At 48.2% G+C, this 22,191-nt stretch overlaps 1 protein-coding gene across 4 annotated transcripts in view; it reads right to left on the bottom strand.

Annotated features, from left to right (window-relative positions):
* Window positions 1-22,191, bottom strand: part of AP2B1 (adaptor related protein complex 2 subunit beta 1) — a 97,820-nt gene that overhangs the window by 12,886 nt on the left and 62,743 nt on the right. For all 4 annotated transcript variants that reach the window (XM_084651018.1, XM_084651016.1, XM_084651019.1 and 1 more), the window contains 4 exons: window positions 21,821-21,966; window positions 17,588-17,717; window positions 4,234-4,318; window positions 3,358-3,444 (listed from right to left, as the gene is read on the bottom strand). In XM_084651018.1, the coding sequence (XP_084507144.1) occupies window positions 3,358-3,444; window positions 4,234-4,318; window positions 17,588-17,717; window positions 21,821-21,966 (448 nt within the window). The remainder of the gene's footprint in view (window positions 1-3,357; window positions 3,445-4,233; window positions 4,319-17,587; window positions 17,718-21,820; window positions 21,967-22,191) is intronic.

Raw genomic sequence — 22,191 nt, forward strand, 5'->3', positions numbered from 1 at the left:
TCATGGCAAGGAGAAAGGATGCCAGACAGAGCGCATTGATAGAGGGAAGACTGTTTCGATTAGCCCCCACCTCGGCTCCTCAGGAGCCTATGCACAATTGTCGGTGTGTTCACTCCATCTGTCAAAGGTCTGCTATAGCTCTGCTACTATATTTAAATAACCGGTTTTGCTGTGATTATGGCAGATCAGCTGGGAAATGGGGGTATTTTAGCTCACAGCTCAATTCGTGCTGTTGAACAGGAAATCAGCTAGACTGGAGAATGAATGTTGTCGTTAACAGAGTTCCTAAACCTGGAAAAGATCACACCACCATGTGTGGGCATGTGCTATTCAGGAATTATTTAAGTGGGTCTCATGGGATTCATATCGATTTATGTTGACAAAGACGGCTTGGACAACTGTCGAAAACTAGCAGCTGTTGGAAGCAGTGATCTGTGCTGAAGAGCAGCATCGCAGCAAATTTTGAATCATAGTCAACACCCACTGAAATTCACAAGCTTTGTTCATGGCCACCGCTACCCTGGCACAGCTGAAAGCTAGGACTAGGTCCCTTGAGTATCTCTGTCCCCGTCTATGCCAAGGGTATGAAAGTTACACGGCTACACTGTTCAGATTCCTCATAACGAACACGGGAGAGCTGAAATTTACAGTGAAAGCTTTAAACTACTGCTGGTGTCTCTAGTGAGAAAAAGGCCATGATAACAGAGGTAGATTGTTTAATCCACACATCCAGGGCAAGTACACACAGACTTCAGCATTGCAAGCCACTACCCTCAGAGGGAAGATTGGACGATGGCCAGAGGTAGCCTACAGTAAGGTCTTGTCTACACTAGGTTTTTAGCCATGACCACCAGTGCAAACCCTTAGTGTAGACAAGATTTACACCAGTGCCGGGTGGTTTGCACTGGTGCAGCTTCCTCCAGTTTGAAACTGCAAGGGTACAAATCGTGTTGCATGTACATCAAGTCTGCACCAGTGTAGACACAGCCTAACACTTGTTATTCCCATGCCAGGCTCTCAGCCTTCTGCACCCACTAGCTCTCAGCCTGCTTGGCTCTACGATCCAGGTGGTCAGTGCAGAAAATGGCTCCTGTAATTGCAGCAGGGACGAGGCATCAGCTCCGAAGACAAGAACAGAGGTGTCAGCTGAGAAAAGGATTTGAAGTCTGTTTATCAGACATGACCCATTTTCCTCCCTAAACAAGCAGAGGAGGCTGGCACACACTGTAACCTCCCTAGCAATGGATCACACTCAAACAGGCACCGTTTCCAAAGCTCTCGCTAAAAGACTGACAGGAGCTTCCTCTCTCTGAGCCCTGGTGATGGCTGCAGATAACACTGCAATACAGCAATGTTATTACTCACATGGAGAGTGCAACCGTGCAGAAATCTAACGGGACTGGAGTGCTCCTGCATGCCCCTCCGCTGAGAGCTGGGCTTCATTACAATTCCAAGCAAGCCCAGGCAGAAGGTCTGGCACATGGCTGGTAAAGCAGCCAAACAGTGAATGCTGCCAATTACTCTGCATCCTTTAATGACTCCCAGTGAAGGGGAACAGGTGGGTAAAGCGGAGAAAGCACTGCAGCGTATAGGCTAATCACAACCAAGGGTCAGGCAGAAACCTTGACAGTACAGTATCCTACAATTAGAGGCATTACAGCTTCCTTAGCATTGGCCAGTGGGATGGCCGCAAAAATGGACCAGATGGCCCGTTGATGTATGTCAAGTAACCAGGAATTAAACTCCTTATTCCTCGCAGCAGACAGATCCACTGCAACTGTGGTTTATAGAGGGCAGAAGAATTTGTTTCTGTAAGTCTTGTCAGAAATAAAGCCACTTGCGGAGACTGAATGTTTAGAATCTAGGCCCGAGGGGATGGGGGAAGGACTTTAAAACCCTGACAGATTCTCCACTACAAGAACGAAACCTTCCTTCTATGCCACAGCGCCCAACAGACAGAGTAGCTAATGGAGGACGGTGGAAGGAGAAGGGTGTGATGGATTACAGGGCAGAACTTCCAATCAGGTGGAAATGTCTGCGTGCCATTTGAGAGGCTGGAATAAAGGGAGCGGCAGAGAGGCTGCCCTCGCCAGAACCCCAGGAACAGAATCAAGTCATAAGATCCAACAGCTGCTATTTGCATCACATCGTTTGTGGTCCAAAATGGAAAAAAAGTCATGGCTACAAAGGCAGGGGGTTGTTTCTGCCTGTGACTGAAGTGAGAGGAGCGTTCTCCCTGCGTGATGGCAGGCAGGAGAGAAAGAACCATGGGTTTGTGATCAAGAGGGACACACCTCTCTGTAAAACATACTAGCTTTAGTTACAAGCACTTGGATCCCATCCAGGCCTCTCAAACACGAACAGTGCAGCTCTACTGGCCACGTACTCCCTCATCCTTCAGTGGCAAAATGGTCTTCTGTACTCGTGAGATGTTCATTGTCTAGTAGAGGCAAACAGCTAACTAAGCACTTGGCTCAAGTAGACAGGGTACAGCTGAAAGCCAGCAACATAACAATAAACAATAGCAATATATGACTGTGGCCTTACACCGGGCTTTTCATCCGCAGATAACACCTCCTAGCTCTCCTGTAGGGCTTTTCATCAGGAGAGCTCAAAGCACTTTACAAAGGAGCTCAGTATCATTATTCTCATTGTGCAGATGGGGAAACTGAAGTAATCTGTCCAAAGTCATGCAGGGAACAGAACTCCAGTCCAGTGCTCTAACCACTAGGCCAGGTTATACCCACTTACTTGCGGATGGGGAAAGACACAGGAGGGACAAGTGACTCATCCAAGGTGGCACAGCAAGTTAGTGGCAGATCTACATCCCACATTCCCTCACTCCTAGTCTTGTTCTCAAGCCACTCAACCACAGCTGCCCCTACAGCTAACTAGCCTTAGGGATCCCAGCCTGACAATGAAAGATGACAACTTGGAACCAATATGAAATTTCTGTGATGTGGGTTAGGGTACAAACCACAGTAACGAGCAGGAAGGATTTGAAATCAAGCCCAAAGCTCCCTGCTCAGAGACACCATGACAAGGAAGGCAAATAAACAGGAAAGGGATAATGTAAGAACTATAACAGAAGGAAAAAGGGAACAGGTGAAATCCTAGGGAGGGAACTGTTTTCAGAGACATTCACTAGGGAAACCTCCTTTTATGGAATTCAGCTGAAAGTTTAGGTTAAACAAATCCTTGGGGCTAGAATTTGGAACTGCTCGGCCTGTACCTGCAATCCTGCTTTGTCAGTGTTGTCAATTCACAATGCTAATGACCGGAAAAAACTTGACTCTCATATCGTCACTCCTGTGCATTACACGAAGGCTCGCTGCGGTCCAGAACAAAGTTACTTACCAGCATTCAGGTGACACTCTTTAATCTGGAACTGGAGCTCGTTTTCATTTGGAATATCCTTCCACGTGGCAAGGAAGACCTGGCGTTCTACATACAGGAAAGACAAAGGTCAGCGTCCCACCCTCCTGGTTCTCTGAACTACCCACATTGCCATTCCCAACAGTCACTGCAGAAGGACATGCTGCAGAGATAGAAGAGGCCTGCCAGGTCGCATCTAGTCCATCCCTTGGGGTCTTGTTCAAGAGTTTTCCCTAAAACACGGTGGCTAGCAATTTGTCTAGCCTAGTTTTACTGAAAGCAGCAAAGTCTTGAAGACCATTTGGATCTGTTCCCAATGTCTTTGCTGCAGCAGACTTTCACGAGTCAGGAGCAGGTGGGGTTTGTTAGGAAGAGCCTACAGCTCAGAATACGAGAACCACATCATGCAGGATTTCCCTTTCCCATCAGCAAAAAGGGCCAAACGTAGAACCCAGCTATGATTCTGTTTTCCAGGCACCTTCTCCACCTCTGATGTAAAAAGCAGACTATTGAACAGGAGAGAACATGAAGAAGGGGTTACAGCGTAAGATTTATGGGCTAAACCCTGGTCCCACTGAAGTCAATGAACAACTTCCATCAGAGCAGGATTTGGCACAGCGTACCTATGCTTGGCAGATATAATCAGACCAGAGGAGGGATGTTCTGGAAATGCAACTGCTTTGAATAGCAACAGCAGGAGAGCAGGGACTGGCTAACTACACTGCCCTGGCACCCCAGTACAGATGGGTCTCTGCTACAGATGGACTGGCACCAAGCTGTGCTTTGTCAGGACACTGTACTCTGCCTGCCCGCGTGGCTCTCCAAAGAGCAGAGGGACGCTGGCCAAACAGTACTCACCCATTTTGCCGTCCTCCACGAAAAGCACGTTGAGAGGAATAAGGCAGCTAAAGTAGAAGACGTCGATGCTGTTTTTCACAGCCACCTGGCAGGAAACGAAACAGGAGAATTAGGGCATTTTCTGTAGCATGCTGGGGATGGACAGGGACATTGTCCTCGGGAGTTAGTGCGTTTCTAGGGGTGGTGATCTTTAACGGCCCTGCCTGGAGGTGAAGGCCAGCTGTGCACACTGGGGTATGTGGGGACGCTGCTGAGCCTGGAAGAATGTCTCTCAGCAGGTACTGACAAGGAGTGCCCCCAGCCTGCTCCTTCATCAATTTTCACTCCCCTCCCATGGGCTCTTCACTGTGCCAGCCGCTGTGGGCTCACAGCTAGTGGCCTCATGCTAATTTCTTATTCCGCCCTCATTTCCCATCACTCCTGCCCCCCCCCCACACTAATCTATTCTGGCTGCATGCAGGCACTCTGTCATTTCACGCCCCAGTCCGCAGATGGGCTTTTTAACCTTCTATTCATGTCCCCTCCCTCCTATTTGCAACCTAGCCCTTTCCGCACCCAACCTGCGTGTTCTACAATCTCAGCCGGCCTCCCACTAGCTAGGCTCACACTCCCCTTTCCATCTCCCTGTCCTCCTCTCCCCTCCACACAGATTCCTTGGTTTCTCTTTTCTCAGTCTAGCCACGCTCTGAATACTCCATAGCCTGAAGCCGGTCTCCTATGTCCCCTCTCCCTTTCTCCTGCATTGAATGTGATTTCTTTGTTGCAGCATGTAGGTGGAGTTTGGGCACAGGCTCCATTTGCTGGTTCATACTCGGACGGCCACTAACTCTGGACGCTCCCTTTTGCACTGCACTTGGACGTGTCTCAGCAACACCTCGCTAATGCTGCTTAGCACGTATTTTGCCACGCTCGTCAGATTACCTCGGTGTGCCTCACAAGGCTGCATTTTTCAAATGGGGACACTGAAGTCCAACGGCTAAGTGACTTGCCTGAGGTCACACAGCACGTAAGTGCCGGAATCAGGAATACAACCCAGATCCCCCGCTCTCACCTCACTACCCCCATCTACCACTTCCTCTCCTTTTAACCCTTGACACCTCCTGTGTTTCACACGCACACAGAGAAGACCAATAGTACAGTTTACTCCAGGGTAAGGGGGACATTTAACACACTTTTGCAACAGTGCCTGAATTCCTTGGTGTTTAGTGGCTTTACCCTGGGGAAAGCTGTAAATGTCACTATGGTGGTAGCTGACTGAGTCAACAGCTGTGCACTGGGCTCAAAGGAACAGGATCTGCTTTATAGCAACTGGGGGAGGGCAATCAATGGGTGAAAAGTTTAATCGATAACACCCCCTTAAATTCGCACAGCTGAAGAGAGGCACACGATTGCCTCTTAGCACTACCAAGAAACCAGTCTGCATAGGACTGACTGCTTTTTGCTCACCAGAAGAGTGACCTCACTTGAGTTTTCGCCTTGATGAGGCTTATGGCAATAGTAAGGGCAAACCAGAGGGCCTGAAAACATATGGTCATAACTGAGGTCATGAGTGTGGCTCCGGCCTTTTATTTCTCCCTCTCCCACTCTCTGTCCACACCACACAATGTCGCTGGAACAGAGTTTAGCGGATATCCGCAGTTCGTTGGCATATGTGAATCCTAACCCAGGCATTGGATAGACAGTATTGACTGGAAAATGCTTACCATCTCGTTATGGGCTGTGGCTGGGATATGTAAAGACCCTTGAATGTCAACAGGAATTGAAAAGGAGGACTTGTGGCACCTTAGAGACTAACAAATTTATTAAGCATAAGCTTTCATGAGCTATATCTCATTTCATCACCTCACTCCCTGAAGATCCTGGGGAAACCAGATTAACCTATGGGTTAATCTGGTTCACCCACTGTGTTTGTATTTCAGTTAGGTGACCAGTCAGAGGATTCATAGACAGTGGTGAACCAGATTAATCCACAGATTCAAAATTAAAGACCTCCATGTTTTGTCTGCAGAATAAAATGTCCATGTAGTCTGTAGGACCTATTTAGAAATAAAGCTAATCCCAGTAGAAATAGCTGTTGATAAAGGAGAGGAGGGGGTGATGGGAAATCTGAACATACCAATCAGCTGGTTTGGAATACATGCAAGGAAATAAGGTCAGCGTTCTGAACAACTGAAAATTCTTTTGGCGCACTTGGGAGGGTCCCCAGAAAGCAGAGAAAAGCAGGAGATTTGCATCTGAAAGAACTTGTTTTTTCCATGTCTTTTGTTGTTGTTGTTGCAAAAGTGTGTATATTTAATTCACACAGTGAGAAAAGATCTTTTAAAAGCAGGGCTTAGTTAAAACCATTACACCTTGTAAATGCCCAATAAATACAAATAGCTCCACATTATGGTCTGTTGTCATACACCGATTGCTGACATCACATGCTGGCAGGCTTGAAGGTTGAGAGGCAGATGGAAGATTATATTCAGTTCTTGCCATCACTTTAGAGAGATCTAAACAAACTAACTGGGAGACTGGAAGGAACGACTTATCCAAGCGAAACGTGTGAGGTTTGGCTAAACGATCCGGGGGATGGGTGAGTGCGGGGGGAGAAAGAGAGGTGTCTAGAAATACAGGAAGAGTGTAGTCAGCCAGGAGGGAGATGGGGGTAACACTGGATATAAACTAGGAAGTAATGGGATTGAACTGAAGCTGGAAAAAGTTTGGCTAAATGTCTGGGAAAACGACAGTGAAATCTATTAAGTGGCATGTTAATCGCCTGAGGAATGGGGCCGCTCCAATGCTCGGGGCATTTTAAATTGGTCTGGACTCTGCACTAGTAAGACGTACTGTAGTGAGCAATGCTGCATGGCAGGGAGGTGGACTCTCTCTCTCCTAGCTCTGATTTCTATGAATAACGGCAGTGTTTATTCTACAGCAACAGAGGTTCATTAGTTTCTGTAGCTAACTGTCGCTGCTATACAACAGCAGCAGCTTACAACAGGGGCCGGGGAAAGAGCTTCCTTTCCCTCCAGGCACAGATCTAGAGGAACACACCAAATTAATATACTGATCTTGCTTCTGCAGTTACAAAAGTGCTATAAAAAGGTATTTGTTGGCCTCCCTCTCAACTCCGCCGAAGCACGCTGAGCCCGCCGTGCTCGCTGCACTCTGCTGAGCCCGACGATTCTGATTGGCACAGGGTACTGGAGCACCGTTTCCTCCTGACACCACACAGCAAGCAGCCCAGCGTCCTCTCTAGCAAATTGCATCACAGGGTTCACTGATGACATCACTTGCAAAACCATTCAGCATCTCTAATGAAAACCTCTGCAATCAGCCTTCACAAGCAGCCTTTGCAAACCGGGAGCAGCGCTGACGTGAGAGAGGGGGTAATCCTGCTAGTGCTCAAGCTCCCAGTTGTGACACGATAAGTCCTGGTTTATTTTACAAGGTTTATTTTACATATCACCAGGCACTTCTTTCTGTACGGCAGGGCTTCAAGAGAACATCTGTTAGAGCCTGGACCCATGAAAGCCAATAAAAATCTCTCTCTCTCTCTCACCCTCCCACCCCCTTTTCCCTCGCTGAGGCTATGGGTGGCTCAAGAGACTGGAGCAGTGATGTGGAGTCTCATGAGTGCTAGGTCACTTTGCCTGAGCTTCAGCCAGCTGGTTTGGAGCCTTCTGATGGCAGTTTGCGAGAGAGGAGGCTGACAGTCTCAGTACAGTGCCTAGCGGGCAAGTGTCCACAGCCCAGAAACCAGAGGGAGGCCCAGGAAAAGATTGCTCTCCTCTCTGATCCCCGAGAGAGAGGCTAGCCAGAAGAGGAACACATTGGGAGTGGGGAAGGGTTTGTGCTGTACCGATTCCATGGAGCGAGAACTTTACATTTCTGGAGATGTTACCCCAGCACCTTTCTCAAGTAGGACATTTACTCACAAAGGGAACAGCTTCCCCATGCGGCTGTGCACCGCAAGAACACTGCAAACCTTTGCCTGGGAGCAGGTCTCAAGAGTGCCTGGGGATTTCTGATCTCTGGTTCCCACTCTAGATGCATCTGATGCACTCCTGTGTCTGTTGTGCAAACCATGCAAAGCTACAGGGATTAGCCACAGCTTGCTGCAGACAGCAGGGCTATCTACAAAGGAGGGAGGTTATTAAAAACAAGGCTCTGCGGGCCAGAGACCACAGCCCACGTACCTGTCATTGCTCCCGTACTGCTGTCCATGCTCAGCAGGGCAGCTTCTGATACATACAGTCACACACACTATTACAAGCTCTTCCAAGAAAACTTGAAGGCTATTCTGGGTCTGGGCCAGGAGAATTCTTTCTTCTGTTCCGAAAGGTTCTCTTAACTCCTCTTTTATCTAAGTTTTCCCCTGACAGGTATGGTGCTTTTACAAGCAAGGATGACTGTGGGCTAGTCGCTGCTGACAGGAAGTTCCCCAAACGACCTCAAAAAATTCTTCACAACCTGCTCCATTCAGCTGCCTCCCTGTAGCCTTGTATAACAGCACTTTGCTTGACACACTCAGAAGGAATTTCCATTCATCTTCAATAACCCCTCTCATCCAGACAAACGTTCCACAGGAGCTTGTGGATCCAAATAGGGCTCACCCTTCACAGACGTTTGCCTGCCTGTAGTGTGTAATTAAGAATGTACCAGCGCTTTCAGCCTCAAGCTCTTCTGAGAGGGAGACTGCCTGGTACACCCTGGTTGAAGCTGGCTTTCCATTTGCAACCTGGTTTGAAGGGGGGAGGGGGGGACACCCTCTTTTCTCTTTATAGTCTCTTGTTTGGCAGAATTCAAAGTCTTTTGCAAAAACAAAGGGGACAGGTTTCATTTGTTCAGACAGACTTTCCTGTGATGCTGCTCTAACATTGAAAAGGTCTCACCTGGGCAAAATCTGCGCCAGGCACCCAACTGCTCAGAGCTTGTTCAGTTGCGCCCCTTTGGCGCCTCGAGCCATCGCCTGAGAGAGCATCCGTTGTAGAAACAAACTGTTAGGATTCATAGTCGCTTGCTTTGCTGTGTCTGAACTCTTTCGCTGCAGGAGGACATCAGAACGCTGACGGCTGGCAGCTGCTGTTCTAGGGTGTGTAACGCTAATTTCTTAGACATCGTGGGTGTGCAATGCTTAAAAAACAAAATCAAACCCAAACTATATTAGGACTAAAACGAAGCTCTAAAGATGGGAGTGGAAGCACTCGCCGTGCCCTGTAATGCTGTGTACTCAGTAAAGCACACACCCTGGGAGTACCAAGGCTGAATTAAGGACTGTGCACCTACGTTGTAGGATACATCTTCCCTGCAGCTGGGACTGTGCTTCCCAGCCTAAGCAGATAGATACGTGGTCGCATGGGTCTGTCTACCCATGCTGGAAAGCACGCTCCCCCTTGCAGCGTAGATATACCCAGAGGTTGCATCAGAGCACCTTACAGCCATGGTGTTATCAAGGCGAGGACTCTCTTTTACATCACCTCTGTCAGCACAAGGCCACGGTTTATTTCCATGACCATGTCTGCAGCCAGAAACCTCACATGAATGCTCTCTACTTCCCCTCGTGTTATTTGATGGGTTTGGTTCACAGGATCCTACAGCATTTGACAGCCGCTGATTGCTGCGTGCTCTACCTAGAAGCACAAATCCTGAGCTCAGACAGCAGACTGGAGTGCCTGGAGCATCCAGGCTGGATGCCATGCCCTTGGCTGCAGCTGTCATGTCCTGAAATGCTGTTTGCGTCAATGGTCAGGGAACAGTAAATCCGTGGAAGGAAGGAGAGGCTCTCATGTGCGTCTGGCTCGATGGTAACTTCCAAGCACATTTTATTGTATCAAATGTGCTGCATCTCATGCCAGTGAGGACAGGTCTGGCAAACTGAGGGAACCTGCTGCAGACTCCAGTCTGTGCTCTGGGTGTTAACTACCCAGAACAGATGCTTTCAGGGGTGATTTCTTCCCCACCTCACTGGGATATGGCTCTCGCCTTAGCGAGCTAGAAAGGCCCAGGCAACAAAACTGGATTAAGCACCTCTCTCTTCAAGGCATGAAATAAAGCCGATGCTCAGCAGCAGGGTCTGGTTTTGACCTGGGTCTGAAGGTAAAAAAGGGTAATGAAGTGCAAGAGGGAGCACTGTTTACTTGCTTGACTCACCAGTGCTGGAGATTATACCGGATTGTGGTTAAAATGATACATGGATCTGTGGGAGGTATTGGGAGAATTTGAGTTCTATTCCCAACTACCACTGGCTCCCCACTGTGACCATGAGCAAATCCCCACCTCTGTGCCTCAGTTTCCCTTCTATCAAACAGTGGGGAACGGTACCCACCTAAACAAAGGGCTTCAAAAAAGGATCCAGCTAAGTAGCATTAGCAGCACATCTTTACTGACGGGCCCTGCCAGTTTTCTCCCACGAAGATCCTTCCTTTTCAGATACATAGACAGTTTAACCTGCCACCAAAATACAGCCAGCTCTGGGGTGGAACATGACAGCTGTTTAACAGCACACAGCATCAGACAACGGTTTAGGGCAGGAAGAGCACAATACAGTACCCAGATGAAACCACTGGGGTCAACTGCAGTTTGACCAAAAGAGGAGCTAACACAACTCTTGCAAAAAGTGCCACAAGCAGTCAATATTTTTGATACAAGACTAAGGCTGATCCAGAGAACACTCCCCTCCAGCAGCACAATGCCTCCTAACGTACTGAGGAACTGGGTCAGCCCCTAGGGGATCGTCATCACCCCTTTCTGTAGTGTCTGGGTTTCCCTAGATTTTTCTGCCAAGCTCCAACCAGGTCCAGCCCTGCTTGGCTTGTGAGACGTGACAAGATCACAGAGCCCTGCCTGGAACCTCCACCATGTGCTTGTCAGGACCTCTACCTTCATGTATGTCTTTTCAGGAGGGAGTCTTAATGTCTCCTCCAACCCTCTGAGAAGGGTTAACGACTCCCCAAAACCTGCCCCCCCGGCACCATGGAACTAACCTAACACATGCTCAACACTCGGTCAATTCGTCACTTAGAAGAGAGATTTGTTTTTCCCGTCTCTCCTCCCAGAACTGAATCGGTTTGCTGAGGCTAAAACGGTTTCCTTGCTTATGAAAGCACGCAGTGCCTTCCCACGTCACCTCCTCTCTTCATGTACTTGTATGGTCCCCTTCATCACAGCACCGGATCCCCTCACACGTTAATGAAATTATCTTCAACATCCCCATGAGGCAGGAAAGTATCCCCAAAGTGATTAGCCCATAGTTGTTCAGGGAGTGCTGGGAACTAAACCCAGGTCTCCTGATCTCCAGTGGCTTACCGAGAAGGTTAGCCTTCTTCCAAGAAGAGAACTGCACGTTCTCTTGACCCTTGAACAGGAGGTTTCACTACACTCTTCAAACGCAGTTTGGAGGAAACAACTGGAAGTTGTTCTAGATTTCACAGTGCTTTGCAGTATCACTATCCATGAAGAAATGCAGCAATTGGCAAACACAATCGCTACAAATGTGAGCCAGCCAAGTCAGAAGAATTTTAAGGGCATTTTGAAATATTGAAGTCGTGCGCTCGGCTGCTAGTTCACCAGCTGCGCTGAACAAGCCCTGGTGATTGATAGAAGGTAACGCCAAGGAATGGAACACATCCATGGTTGATGTAGAACGTTAAAATCCCAAGAGAACCCCAATGCTCCAGGCACAAGTAGGTACATTAAGGCTCTTTGTGATTCATTCTAGCTTGTTTCTTATTAAATCATCCAGTGCAGGCAGTTACTGTTGGGATAGAGAGCTGCAAATCTCCAGGGTGGCAGCCAGGAGCCTGCCATGCGGCAGGGCAGCTGGGAGCCCGTAGCCTTTAGCACACAGCTGAGCTGGGGTGGACTAGATGACCTCCTGAGGTTTCTTCCAACTCTAACCTTCTATGATTCTAGGTCTGTGTAGTAGCAAGTCAGTTTTCTGAAACTCTCCCCTACTACAGCATTATGGGATTGCCAGGCTAGACTGGCCACCATCATCACTACCTCTGCATCGTCTAGACCAGTGGTTTAAACCTATTTCCCAAAGTGCTAGCTGGGCCGCAGGTTGAGAACCACAGTGTCCATCCCCCCAACCCCTGTGCTCAGCACCCTCCGCCCAGAGACCCCTCCACAGAGTGAGGCCAGGAGTGGACAACTGGGCGTGGGGCAGTGACCCTGACCCCAGACCCCAGACCCTGCTGTGGGGGGCCAGGCAGCAGCTGGCTGCCTAGATCCCGCGGGGCGTGGGGAGCAGCCAGGACCCTACCCCCAGACCCTGCCAGGACCTTGCCGTCCTGCTGCCCAGACCCTGAGCCCCGCCACAGGGGGGAGCCAGGACCCAGACCCCGAGCCCTGCCACATGGGGCTGGGCGGCAGCTGGGAGCCTGTAGCCTTTAGCACACAGCTGAGCAGGCTGCGGGTTGAGAAGGAAAATGTTGGGGAAATTACTAGTACAGACGCAGCCTTAAAGCCCTGTCTATATTGGAGCCAATTTTGCCAGCCACAACCAGGATTGCAAGTTTTAAAAGGAAGCAAGTTTTACAGTGCTGGGCAGAACTATGTAGAACAACCGGCAAACGTGGTTGTATTCAGCGTGGAAATCCAGAATGGACAGCAATGTATGAGCTAAAGCTCTACTTCAGGTTACCCCTCCAGCAGAGATTAAGTGCTTCTTTGGAACAATAAATCCAGGCCAAACATGGATGCAAAGCTCAGTAAAATGAGATTTGGGTGCAACTCTGATGGGAAACTAGTTTAAACATTCCCAAGCACTACTATGCAGCCAATGGTAAATAGGTTCTTCGCTGTTAAACACCCTCAGTGGACTAAACAGCGTTATAACATAGCTTATTCTTGCCCATGTGGACAGAAACGCTCAGTCTAGATTTCGACCAGAGTTAAGACTTGGCTCCCCAACATGGTTAGAACGTTTTATTCTGTCCACACGAGTAAAAAGACAACCCAGGATTTAACACAGCGGGGCCACAAGATGGTGGATTTTGTAGTGCAGCTAGGCTCTGGACTATACGTGGTTTTAGCTGGCCCAGAATTCTGGGTCAGATGGTAAGTGAGCACAGCCCACACACAGCTCATCATTTTCAAGTGACAGAAGGCACTGAATTTTAGAAGTGTTTACTCATTTCATGGTTCAGCAGCTGCAGTTGTCTTGAACATAAAAAAACCCTCACAAAGTATCCCGTATATCGGGGCAGGATACTGCAACACTTGCAATTCCTCCCACAGCTGCTCAGCATAATGCAGAAGTTACAACATCGAGGGGATTTCTGAACTACCCTCTAAGGGGGGTGTATTAGGACTGGGCCTTCGCTTTGGTACAGGACAGTTCCCGGCAACGTATTCCAGCATGGCTTTTTTTGTTCCAAATCTGGCTCTGGTCTGGAGAGGATTAATGGATTTACTTTTTTTAACCACCGCAGGCTCTCACTGCAGAACCACTACAGAACACCTTGCTCCAAGGTGGGGAAAGAAAAATAGAAGCCGACAAGTCTGCATATCATTGGCCTGCTGTCAACCCAGTGCCTCTGAAGGCCAGCTCAGCCCTGGCACCTTTGGGCACTGTTAGAAGAGCCTAGCAAATAGCACTGGATTTAGCCAGCGCTGTGTGGTGGTGAGACCAAGCCAAATGCCAGGTGGCCTATGAAAGGCCAAGTAATTTGAAAATGTTCCTAAGCAACCAGCACGGATGGAAATTAACAAAACGAGAACTAAGTCATGAAGATCTCATTTAGCAACAGATACTCTTTAACAGGCTCATTTCAATAGCAGCTCTCTTTTGGGGGAATGTAACAGGGATATAAATACAATGTACCACAGTGGGGTTTGGAGTCTGTTTAAGTCTACAGGGCCGAGATGCTTCTGTATTTACATCTGGCTTCATCCTTTAAGGGTCAATCAAACTTTGCCACAATGGCTGATGAACTTGGCTGCCTGTTCCCATCAGCAGAATACAACCATTTTCAATATTAGGTTGGAGGTGAGGTGGGAAGGAAGGTACTATCCTTTTTCATACACGGCAGGACTACTGGTAAACACAGTCTGGAAGGCTGTTAATGCCATGTGTGGACCCTGACTGCATCTTGCGTAACTAGATCTCTTAACATTTAGTTCTCCCTTCTCTAATGTGTTGCTTTTTGATAATGTGTTAAGTGTTTTGATCACTTTTGCTGATTAGGAAAGAGGTAAAAATTAAACTGCACATAGCAAAGACGACATTCTAATAAAATTACAATATGAACAGGACAAACTCATTACTTCTGAAATTGTTGCCTGCAGAATGAACCACTAGCGTTTGAAGTTTTTAGTTCACATGCCATGGAAATTTAGAGATGAGTTTGGTTGCCTGAGGACTTATTTTTCTGTTACTGCAACAAAAACGGAGAATAAAAAAATGAAATTAAGGGCCTTAAAGTTCAAACAAATCCTGTACACGGGGCTCCTAACACTTCCAATGTCACACTCAACTTACTGAGAGTTTTCTTTCTTCAATGAAAACAGGTGTAGAGAAATACAAACGTGTCTATATTTTGCTATAAATTGCTCTCTCAGTAAGGCAACCATCCAAGTGATTTCTGTAGGATGTTTTAAAAGTCACTGTTTCTGGGGGAAAACACAAAGAATGCCATTCCAGAGCTGGGTGCTGTCAGCACAATGACAGATCTCCATCAAATCCACTGCCGTCTGGAGAGTAACAACAGTACTTTTTAACTTGGCTTCTGTTACCAGCGTGAGTCAACTCTCAGCTGAGAGAGATACTATTACTCCATATGGCAGCTTCCCTGATTGTAAAAGGGCAGCCAACTTGTGTGGCAATGAGGTAGCTAGTCAACGAGCAAGCAGATCTGGCACTAATGAATGCTCTGCTTATTTCCAAATAAGGCAGATGGAGGTTTCCACATATGTTTCCTCTCTGCTTTATTCCTGTAGCATTTTCTGCTAGAAACAAACTGCATTCTGATGTCTTTGGAGGTTTCATGGTAACCCAACTATTTCATCTCCTTTCTGATCAATGGAAGCAGTGGCTTCCATGTATGTTTGTGGTTTATGGGACACCCCTTCATGTCCACAGCCATATCTGGAAGGTCTAGGACTCGCTCATTCTGTCCCCATGAGTTAGTGTTTATAACAGCTGAACCAAACGGATGTAATCACCACCTTGACATGCCTAGCTATTCCTGGCCCTGGGGAATCTGTGTATGGGTCTCCGACACCAGGGTGCAAAATGCTGCACTACTCCCTCTGTGGAATGGATTCCAAGGGCATTAGTAACCCCCCTGCCCCGCCTCCTTCTCTCTAAGCAGAAAAGGCCCCCGCATGGGAGCGATCACGTGCGGCTCATCCAGACACTCCTGTGACTTTGCCGAGGGGCTGTGGGGTAAGGGACCTGTTCATCTCTGCTCCACTCATCCAGAAGCAACTATTGCATCACTCTCGATGTGATGCCAATTTGGAGCCTCAGGAACTAAGCTGTGGAGCTATTTTCTTGCGGTTTGCCCAAAGGCTTATTAATAAATCATAAGCCACGGAGCGGAACAGTCAAGAGAAGGAAACTGTTGTTCAGGCAGATGAAAGTTACAATTTAATCATTGCATTTTTTTTTAAACCCTGGAGGGAGTAAGAACTCTCTCTACATGGGAAGTGCTTCACTCTGTCTGGGTCCCTGATGCAAATGGAGACCAAACCAATGGGATACATATATTCAGAGCCACTTCATCCCAATCTCCCCCAGCCCCAGATCAAGTCACAGATATATGTGCTGTGAAGCTGATTATTTGCATCTACTGGATACGAGAAGTCTCTACCCAGGAGATGCATTGGGGAACCACGAACCAGCCAGCTTCCAGGAAACATGGAGCTACTGCAGACTCTGGCAACGGGGCAAAACTCCATTCTGTTTGACAGCTGTATCTGCCTGACAGGTGACATGAATGCAACATAGATAAACCTAGCAGTGCCAAGACCCCAGAATCTCCACTGAAATATCTGACCCCAAGCTGCACTAAGGGACGCTGTGAGGCCCCCTGGAGGGAGAATTGCTTTACCAACCCCTGTATTACACTGAGAAGTAAGGGCCTGAGAAAGAAACTATACAAAACAGCTTCATTAATTTAACATTAACAACCCCATACCCTCTGTTTCCTGGACCGTAGCTCTTCAGGGCAGAGAAAGTACCAATGAGGAAGCACCACTTAAAAACTAGCAGTGCGAGATAAATATTTCATCACTTCAGCAGCAGCCATCTTTCCTGCGGGTTCCTTTATTCTTTCATGTTAAGCCATCATCTCCAGATGTTCGTGGCTCTGCCTCTCCTTTAGAGCCTGGCTCTTGGCAAATCCCCACCCTACCCTCTCAACTAGCTCCATATGCACGATGTCTGGAGCACATCTGAATCTGCTCTATTCACGCAGCTCCAAGAGAGCTGGCTTATTTACTGCCAATACGAACAGATACAACACAAGGGAGTCACTCCTTGGGGGAGATTAAACAAGATGGGTATCCCCCTTTCGGAGGGGGAAAGATAGCAAACCCAGCCTCCCTCATTCATCGGATAATCTGCATAGCCTTGCACGACTGCCTAGTGCACATGGCTTTTCAGTACTGTACAGTAACACCGCGTGGCATCTGGGCTCTGCAGAACTTCCTTGCTTCACTGGCCGACTTCCCCAGTTTTGTTCAGGAGCTCCCGTGTACATCATCCGCCACAAGCCGCCACTTTGCAGAGGCCACACCAGACGTGACAGAGGGCAGATGTTCTGAAGCAGTGTGCCTTGGATCTGAGGTTAAAAGGGTTATGTTTTCCTGCCGTAAAGGTGCTGGGAGGGAGGGGTATTAAAATATCAAAGAGGAGCACGTTTTAACTCCATATAATCAGAAGAGCACACAGCCTTTGGAGAAGGTGTTAAATACAAGCCTTGAAAGTGACTAGCCCAGTTCCCAGGGCAAAGCCCGGCTCTGGTAACTACATTCTGCCTCCTCCGTACAGTTTAACCAAGGAAATCATCTTCGCCTCCTGTCCTACACCATGCAGCCTTGCTGTACGCTCTTGGCCATGTTCCACCCAAGAGGTGGCTGCACTGCGTGTCAGTTGAGGTTTGCAAAGTACTTCAGGATCTTTCAGGATGAGAGGGGACCTAGATCACCCCTAAGTGCTACAAACCCCGCTCCCCACCATTTCCAACAGATTGCTGGCCAGAAGGCCACACTGCCCGCCCCTGAGAAGCCATTGCTCAGCATTTCAGTGAACTTCCGGATTCCTAGGTGGAGGAGCCCCCAAACAGAGGTGACCTCCAATAGAAGCAGGAGGAAGACGACTGAGCTGTGAGCCCCCAATGTAACATCAGACGCTCCTTACCTGGAGGTTGTTGAGAGGCTCCATTTTCATGACAGGTCCCAAGGTGTTGAGGGGAAGGGAGACATCAATGCTTTGGTTTGGCATCAGCGGAGTATGAATGGCCAGAGGAGTGCTGGGGATGACTCCAAAGCTGGGCGAGAGAAAGCCAGAGGGTGTTCACACAGCGCTGTATTTCCAAAAGCCCTATATGCGACGTAGTCACTTATTTTAAAGGGAAGGGGGTCAGGGACTGATGTCCCAAAGGTTCTCTCCGCTCTCCATTTTAGCGTGGGCTGGCTTAGCTTACTGCCTTTCCTGAGATGTGCCCCACTGTGATTTAGGGGAGAGGGAAATAGGTGACAATTGGCATCAAGGTGGTTGCTTGAAATAGGACAATGCACATGGACTTGAATCTCGTTGGTCTCCCTGAAAATGGGCCCACCCTAGCCAAGAGATTATCTTCTGGCGACATTTCCATTCTCTCTCCCATGGGGCCAGTCTAATTGCTGAGCAGCAGCCTGCCCTGCAAGGAGCAGCTCACTAGGACATGAATTCAGAAGGACTGGAAGGAAGGTTCACGCCCTGGGACAAACACACTTCACTTTCACCAGAGATGTAGGCAGACAGGCAGCTGTGGACCCTGTGTCAAAGCTAGGAGCAAAGGTCAGAGATGCAAGAACTAGTACAGGGCAGGCAGAGAACATCCATGAAACATCTAACCAAAGAGGAATCAGCAGTTTGAACCAGGACCGCTATAAAGCGAGGCAGTTCTCAGCACTGCCAGACGGCTGGTTTTGGATGGGTGCTGGTTCTCTGCTTTACTTTATACTCTAACTGGGGAAGCACCCGGCCAAAGCAGATGGGATTTACACTCACTCATCCCACTCCGGCTCAGACACATTTTAACCCCGCGTGTCCTACTTAGTGTCAGGGTTTATAAGGTACACGTTTCACCTCCATACTCTGCAATGGCTTGTTTGCAAGTGCAATTCAAGATGTTAGCTTGGATTGAGACTGGTTATATTAGTGACCATGTCTCTCCTTATGTACTCGTCTCAGCAGCTCAGATCAGCTGGGGCATCGAGGCAAATGCTCCTTGAATTTGAACTCCAGGGAGCTGGAGGCAGGATATTCTCAGTAAGGGACCTTCTATCCTAACTTTGCTTTCCCCATCTATCTGACCTTCAGAGTATGTAACAAGCCTTGGTGATCTTCTCTTGGGCCTTCCTTTGAGCGGAAGGTGGGCTGCATTTCCCGGCCAGGTGGGGAAGAGACCATGGTGATGGGTGCACTAGAAATGCTCGGTGTTCTCTTTACATTGGCTGACACATGCTTGTTGAAGGGATGACAAGCACCCAATAAATGCTGTGGTACTGTGTGTGCGGAAAGGGAATCTTCCTGCTCACAGGCCTTGTATCACTGCTATGGCTCAACGGCAGGGGAACAGGCCACACGATGTATACTGACATGGAAAGGGCCATTGAGATAGCTGGGAACAAGGAGGAAACGGGAAGAAAAAGCAGCAGCAAGAGCAGGCAGGGGAGAAAGCTCATTCCCCTCACTGGCACCCACCACAGTCTTCCTGACCAGACGCTTCTTGCATGGAACCTATCAACCTGGCTGCCCCCTCTGTGGCCATGCTGTCCTGTAGAACTGTTCTTGAATCTCTGCCCATACAGTCGATCCTACTAGTCTGGCTGCCTCTCTGCTGACCATCTTCGTCCCAAGCTTCAGATTACATAGTGTTCCAGAGTCCAGACAGACATATCCGCATCACCCAAAATCTGAAGGTCAGTGACTGGGGGAGGAGGGGAACTTTAGGAGGCCGGGGCTGGGCAGGGCTGAGTGTGGCATTTCCAAAGGCACAGGGAGTCAGCTGAGATAGGAGGGGAGACCGCCAAAACCAATTTCCAGCTGCACTGGACCAATAAGGAAGCGGAATTGTTTGGACTGGCCAGAGAATCCACATCTAATTTAAGGAATACAAGTCGATCTGCTGCAAAAGCAGTACATGCTGGTCCACTGTGCCTCACGAAGTACACACTACCTATGTCTGAACATCTTCCAGGGGAGTGTAATACCAAAGTGCGTTTAAACAGGGCTTTATACAGTGGGAGGCCCAGGCAGCAGGTAAAGTCTCTGGCGGAATATCTCCGTCAGGAGGGAATGGCTCTGGCAGCTCCCCACAGCCGGAGCCTGAAAGGTAGTTACACATCGCAGTGGGGATGCAGCCTGCTTTTCATTGCAGTGTGTAGCTACGTGTACCCTACATGCCACCACCAGCGTAGACAAGGCCATGACTGCCGAAAGGGAGAGAGGATTCCAGTGCATTTTGGAAGCGATTTTTCCCTTCCTCTAGAAGGCCGCTCTTAAGAAATGAGGAATCTGCATGCTAGAATGAGAGCACTTTAATCAGAATGGGCCTTTACAATCTTGACAGTGACTCAGCGTTCCCATGACACACCGCTCAGCGTAAGCGATGGCAGACCACTCCACGTACCCTCTCTCGGACTAAGGCAGGTACAAATGTGAAAGAGACGAGAGCGGGGACTCCACTAACAGGGCACTTCTCTTTGTGAGGGCAGGTTTGTGAATAGCGATCTGTACGCTCTAGACATTCTACTACACGGCAAGTGGCAGCTCCTTCCAGCAAAGTGATTTCGCTACCCACTGTGCTTACCATAAGCTATTTCACCTGGTGATTTGTTCACTGACAATATTTGTTCACTTAAATAACTATTTAAAAAGACCTGAGTTTCCAGACAGTTTAAGTCTTGTGTGGATGCTGCGCTCCCTCCCAACTCAATTTGGAAATGCAGTCATTCGTCGACTCGCTGGGGACGGTTACATCTGCTGACTCGGCAGCCTGTCAGCTTAGGTGTACTTGACTAAGGCTTTACCAGCTATAAAAAGACACTTTAGCTTTACAGATCCAGGGGCTGTTTCAAAACATCACTGACATGTAAAAAGGGGCAGCTGCAGCTTCAGAGCTAGAAGAAAGAGGGGACCATATGCTCGCTTGCTCACCAGGGCAGGGCAGCCTGTAGAGAGCAGATTGTATTAAAAACAACACAGATGCATCAATCTATGATATTTTCAGTTGTATTTCATACAACCCATAGCCAGAACTCGTCAGCACATCATATTAAACATTCGCTCTCAGGACTGAAATATACATGTACATCGAGGCCTGTTTGGGTCTTTAAAATTGTTCCTTACAGATCTACCCCTGAGCAGGTGCCAGCAGCATAAATGACTTCAGGTGGCCACAGTCAAACTGCATTCTACTAACTAAGGGGTAGCATTTTCCCCACTCTATACACTCACCTAAGCCAGTTAGATTCTCAGTTGGGTTATTACGGGCTGTACTGTGGCTTTGCCCTGAGATGAACTCATTTTCGGGTGGATGAATGTGTCAGATGCGCATGTTACAGTTACTAGACATACAGGGTGCAGTTTTCAGAGCCACCCAGTGCTGGCCTAACTCTGCTTCTTCTGAAACCAATGGAGGTTTTACGATTGACTTCATGGGGAGAACTGCTGGGCCAACACAGAGCACTCTTGAAAGTCCCACACACATCAGCTATGAGCCTTCTCAAAAAAGTTCACCACCTCCAGCATTTAACCTAACGAAGTAATCTAGGACTCTAGGTAGAACATATGCACAGGTCTTGTCCTGACTGCATGCAGACGAGGTGAAGAAGAGAAATTTCACCAAGATGTGGGCTATGCTTTGACTCTCACTGTGCTGGTGACCTGCACCCATGGGTAATAAGTACAGGTAACTAACGATACCACAAACTGAAGAGGTTTTAATGACAAATCATTACCATTAATTTTTTCATTGTATTAGTGTTGATCTAGGAATGTTTTCTGTGGAAGTTTTAGAACAGTTGTTTGCCCCTCTTTATCTTCTAACCCTTCACATGCTGTTTAGCCAGTAAATGGAAGATTATTTAGTTAGCAAGGGGCCAACGGTAGCCCACAGATGACTAACCAGATAGATCAAGGCGGCTAGTTTAATCCTATTTAGTGGTTTGGAACTTACAACATGCAGCCAATGAAAGAGCCCCTGAGAGTGTCTGGATTTGTTTTAAATCCCACAGTACCAATGAAAATTGTGCCCTAGAGGGTCATGAGCAGCAGACTGGGAACCCCAGGTCAGTCACGCCCATGTCTAGAACTGGGAAACTGAGCCAGGTGCCCTTTCTAGAACATTGCCACTTTCCTACCAAGGGCATGTGGGTTTCTCACCTGTTCTTATTAAACTGAATCGCAAAGTCAGTCATGTGCTGCAAAGCCTTGTTGGTGAAGTTCATCTCCATGTAGATGTGTCCCTGCCTGTGAATGAATGTCCCAGAGATCTCCAGTCCTTTAGCCTTCACTGCTGGCAGCCAAACCTGAAATACAACAAGAAATCCTGCTCAGCACCAGCACAGCCCAGCTTGGAGTAACCCAGTGAACCCTACGGAGTTTTAAAACATTTCAAAGAAAGGTCCTGAGTCGTGCAATCCATTCATTCAGCAACTGTTACAGTGTCCACAAGCTCATAAATGCCGACCAAGTATGCTGCATGTGGAGCAAAGCAATCAGGCTCGCCAATGAGCAATACCAAACCTGCTGCT

Source organism: Lepidochelys olivacea (genome assembly GCF_965140295.1).
Source record: "Lepidochelys olivacea isolate rLepOli2 genome assembly, chromosome: 17".
Taxonomy (NCBI): Eukaryota; Metazoa; Chordata; order Testudines; family Cheloniidae; genus Lepidochelys; species Lepidochelys olivacea.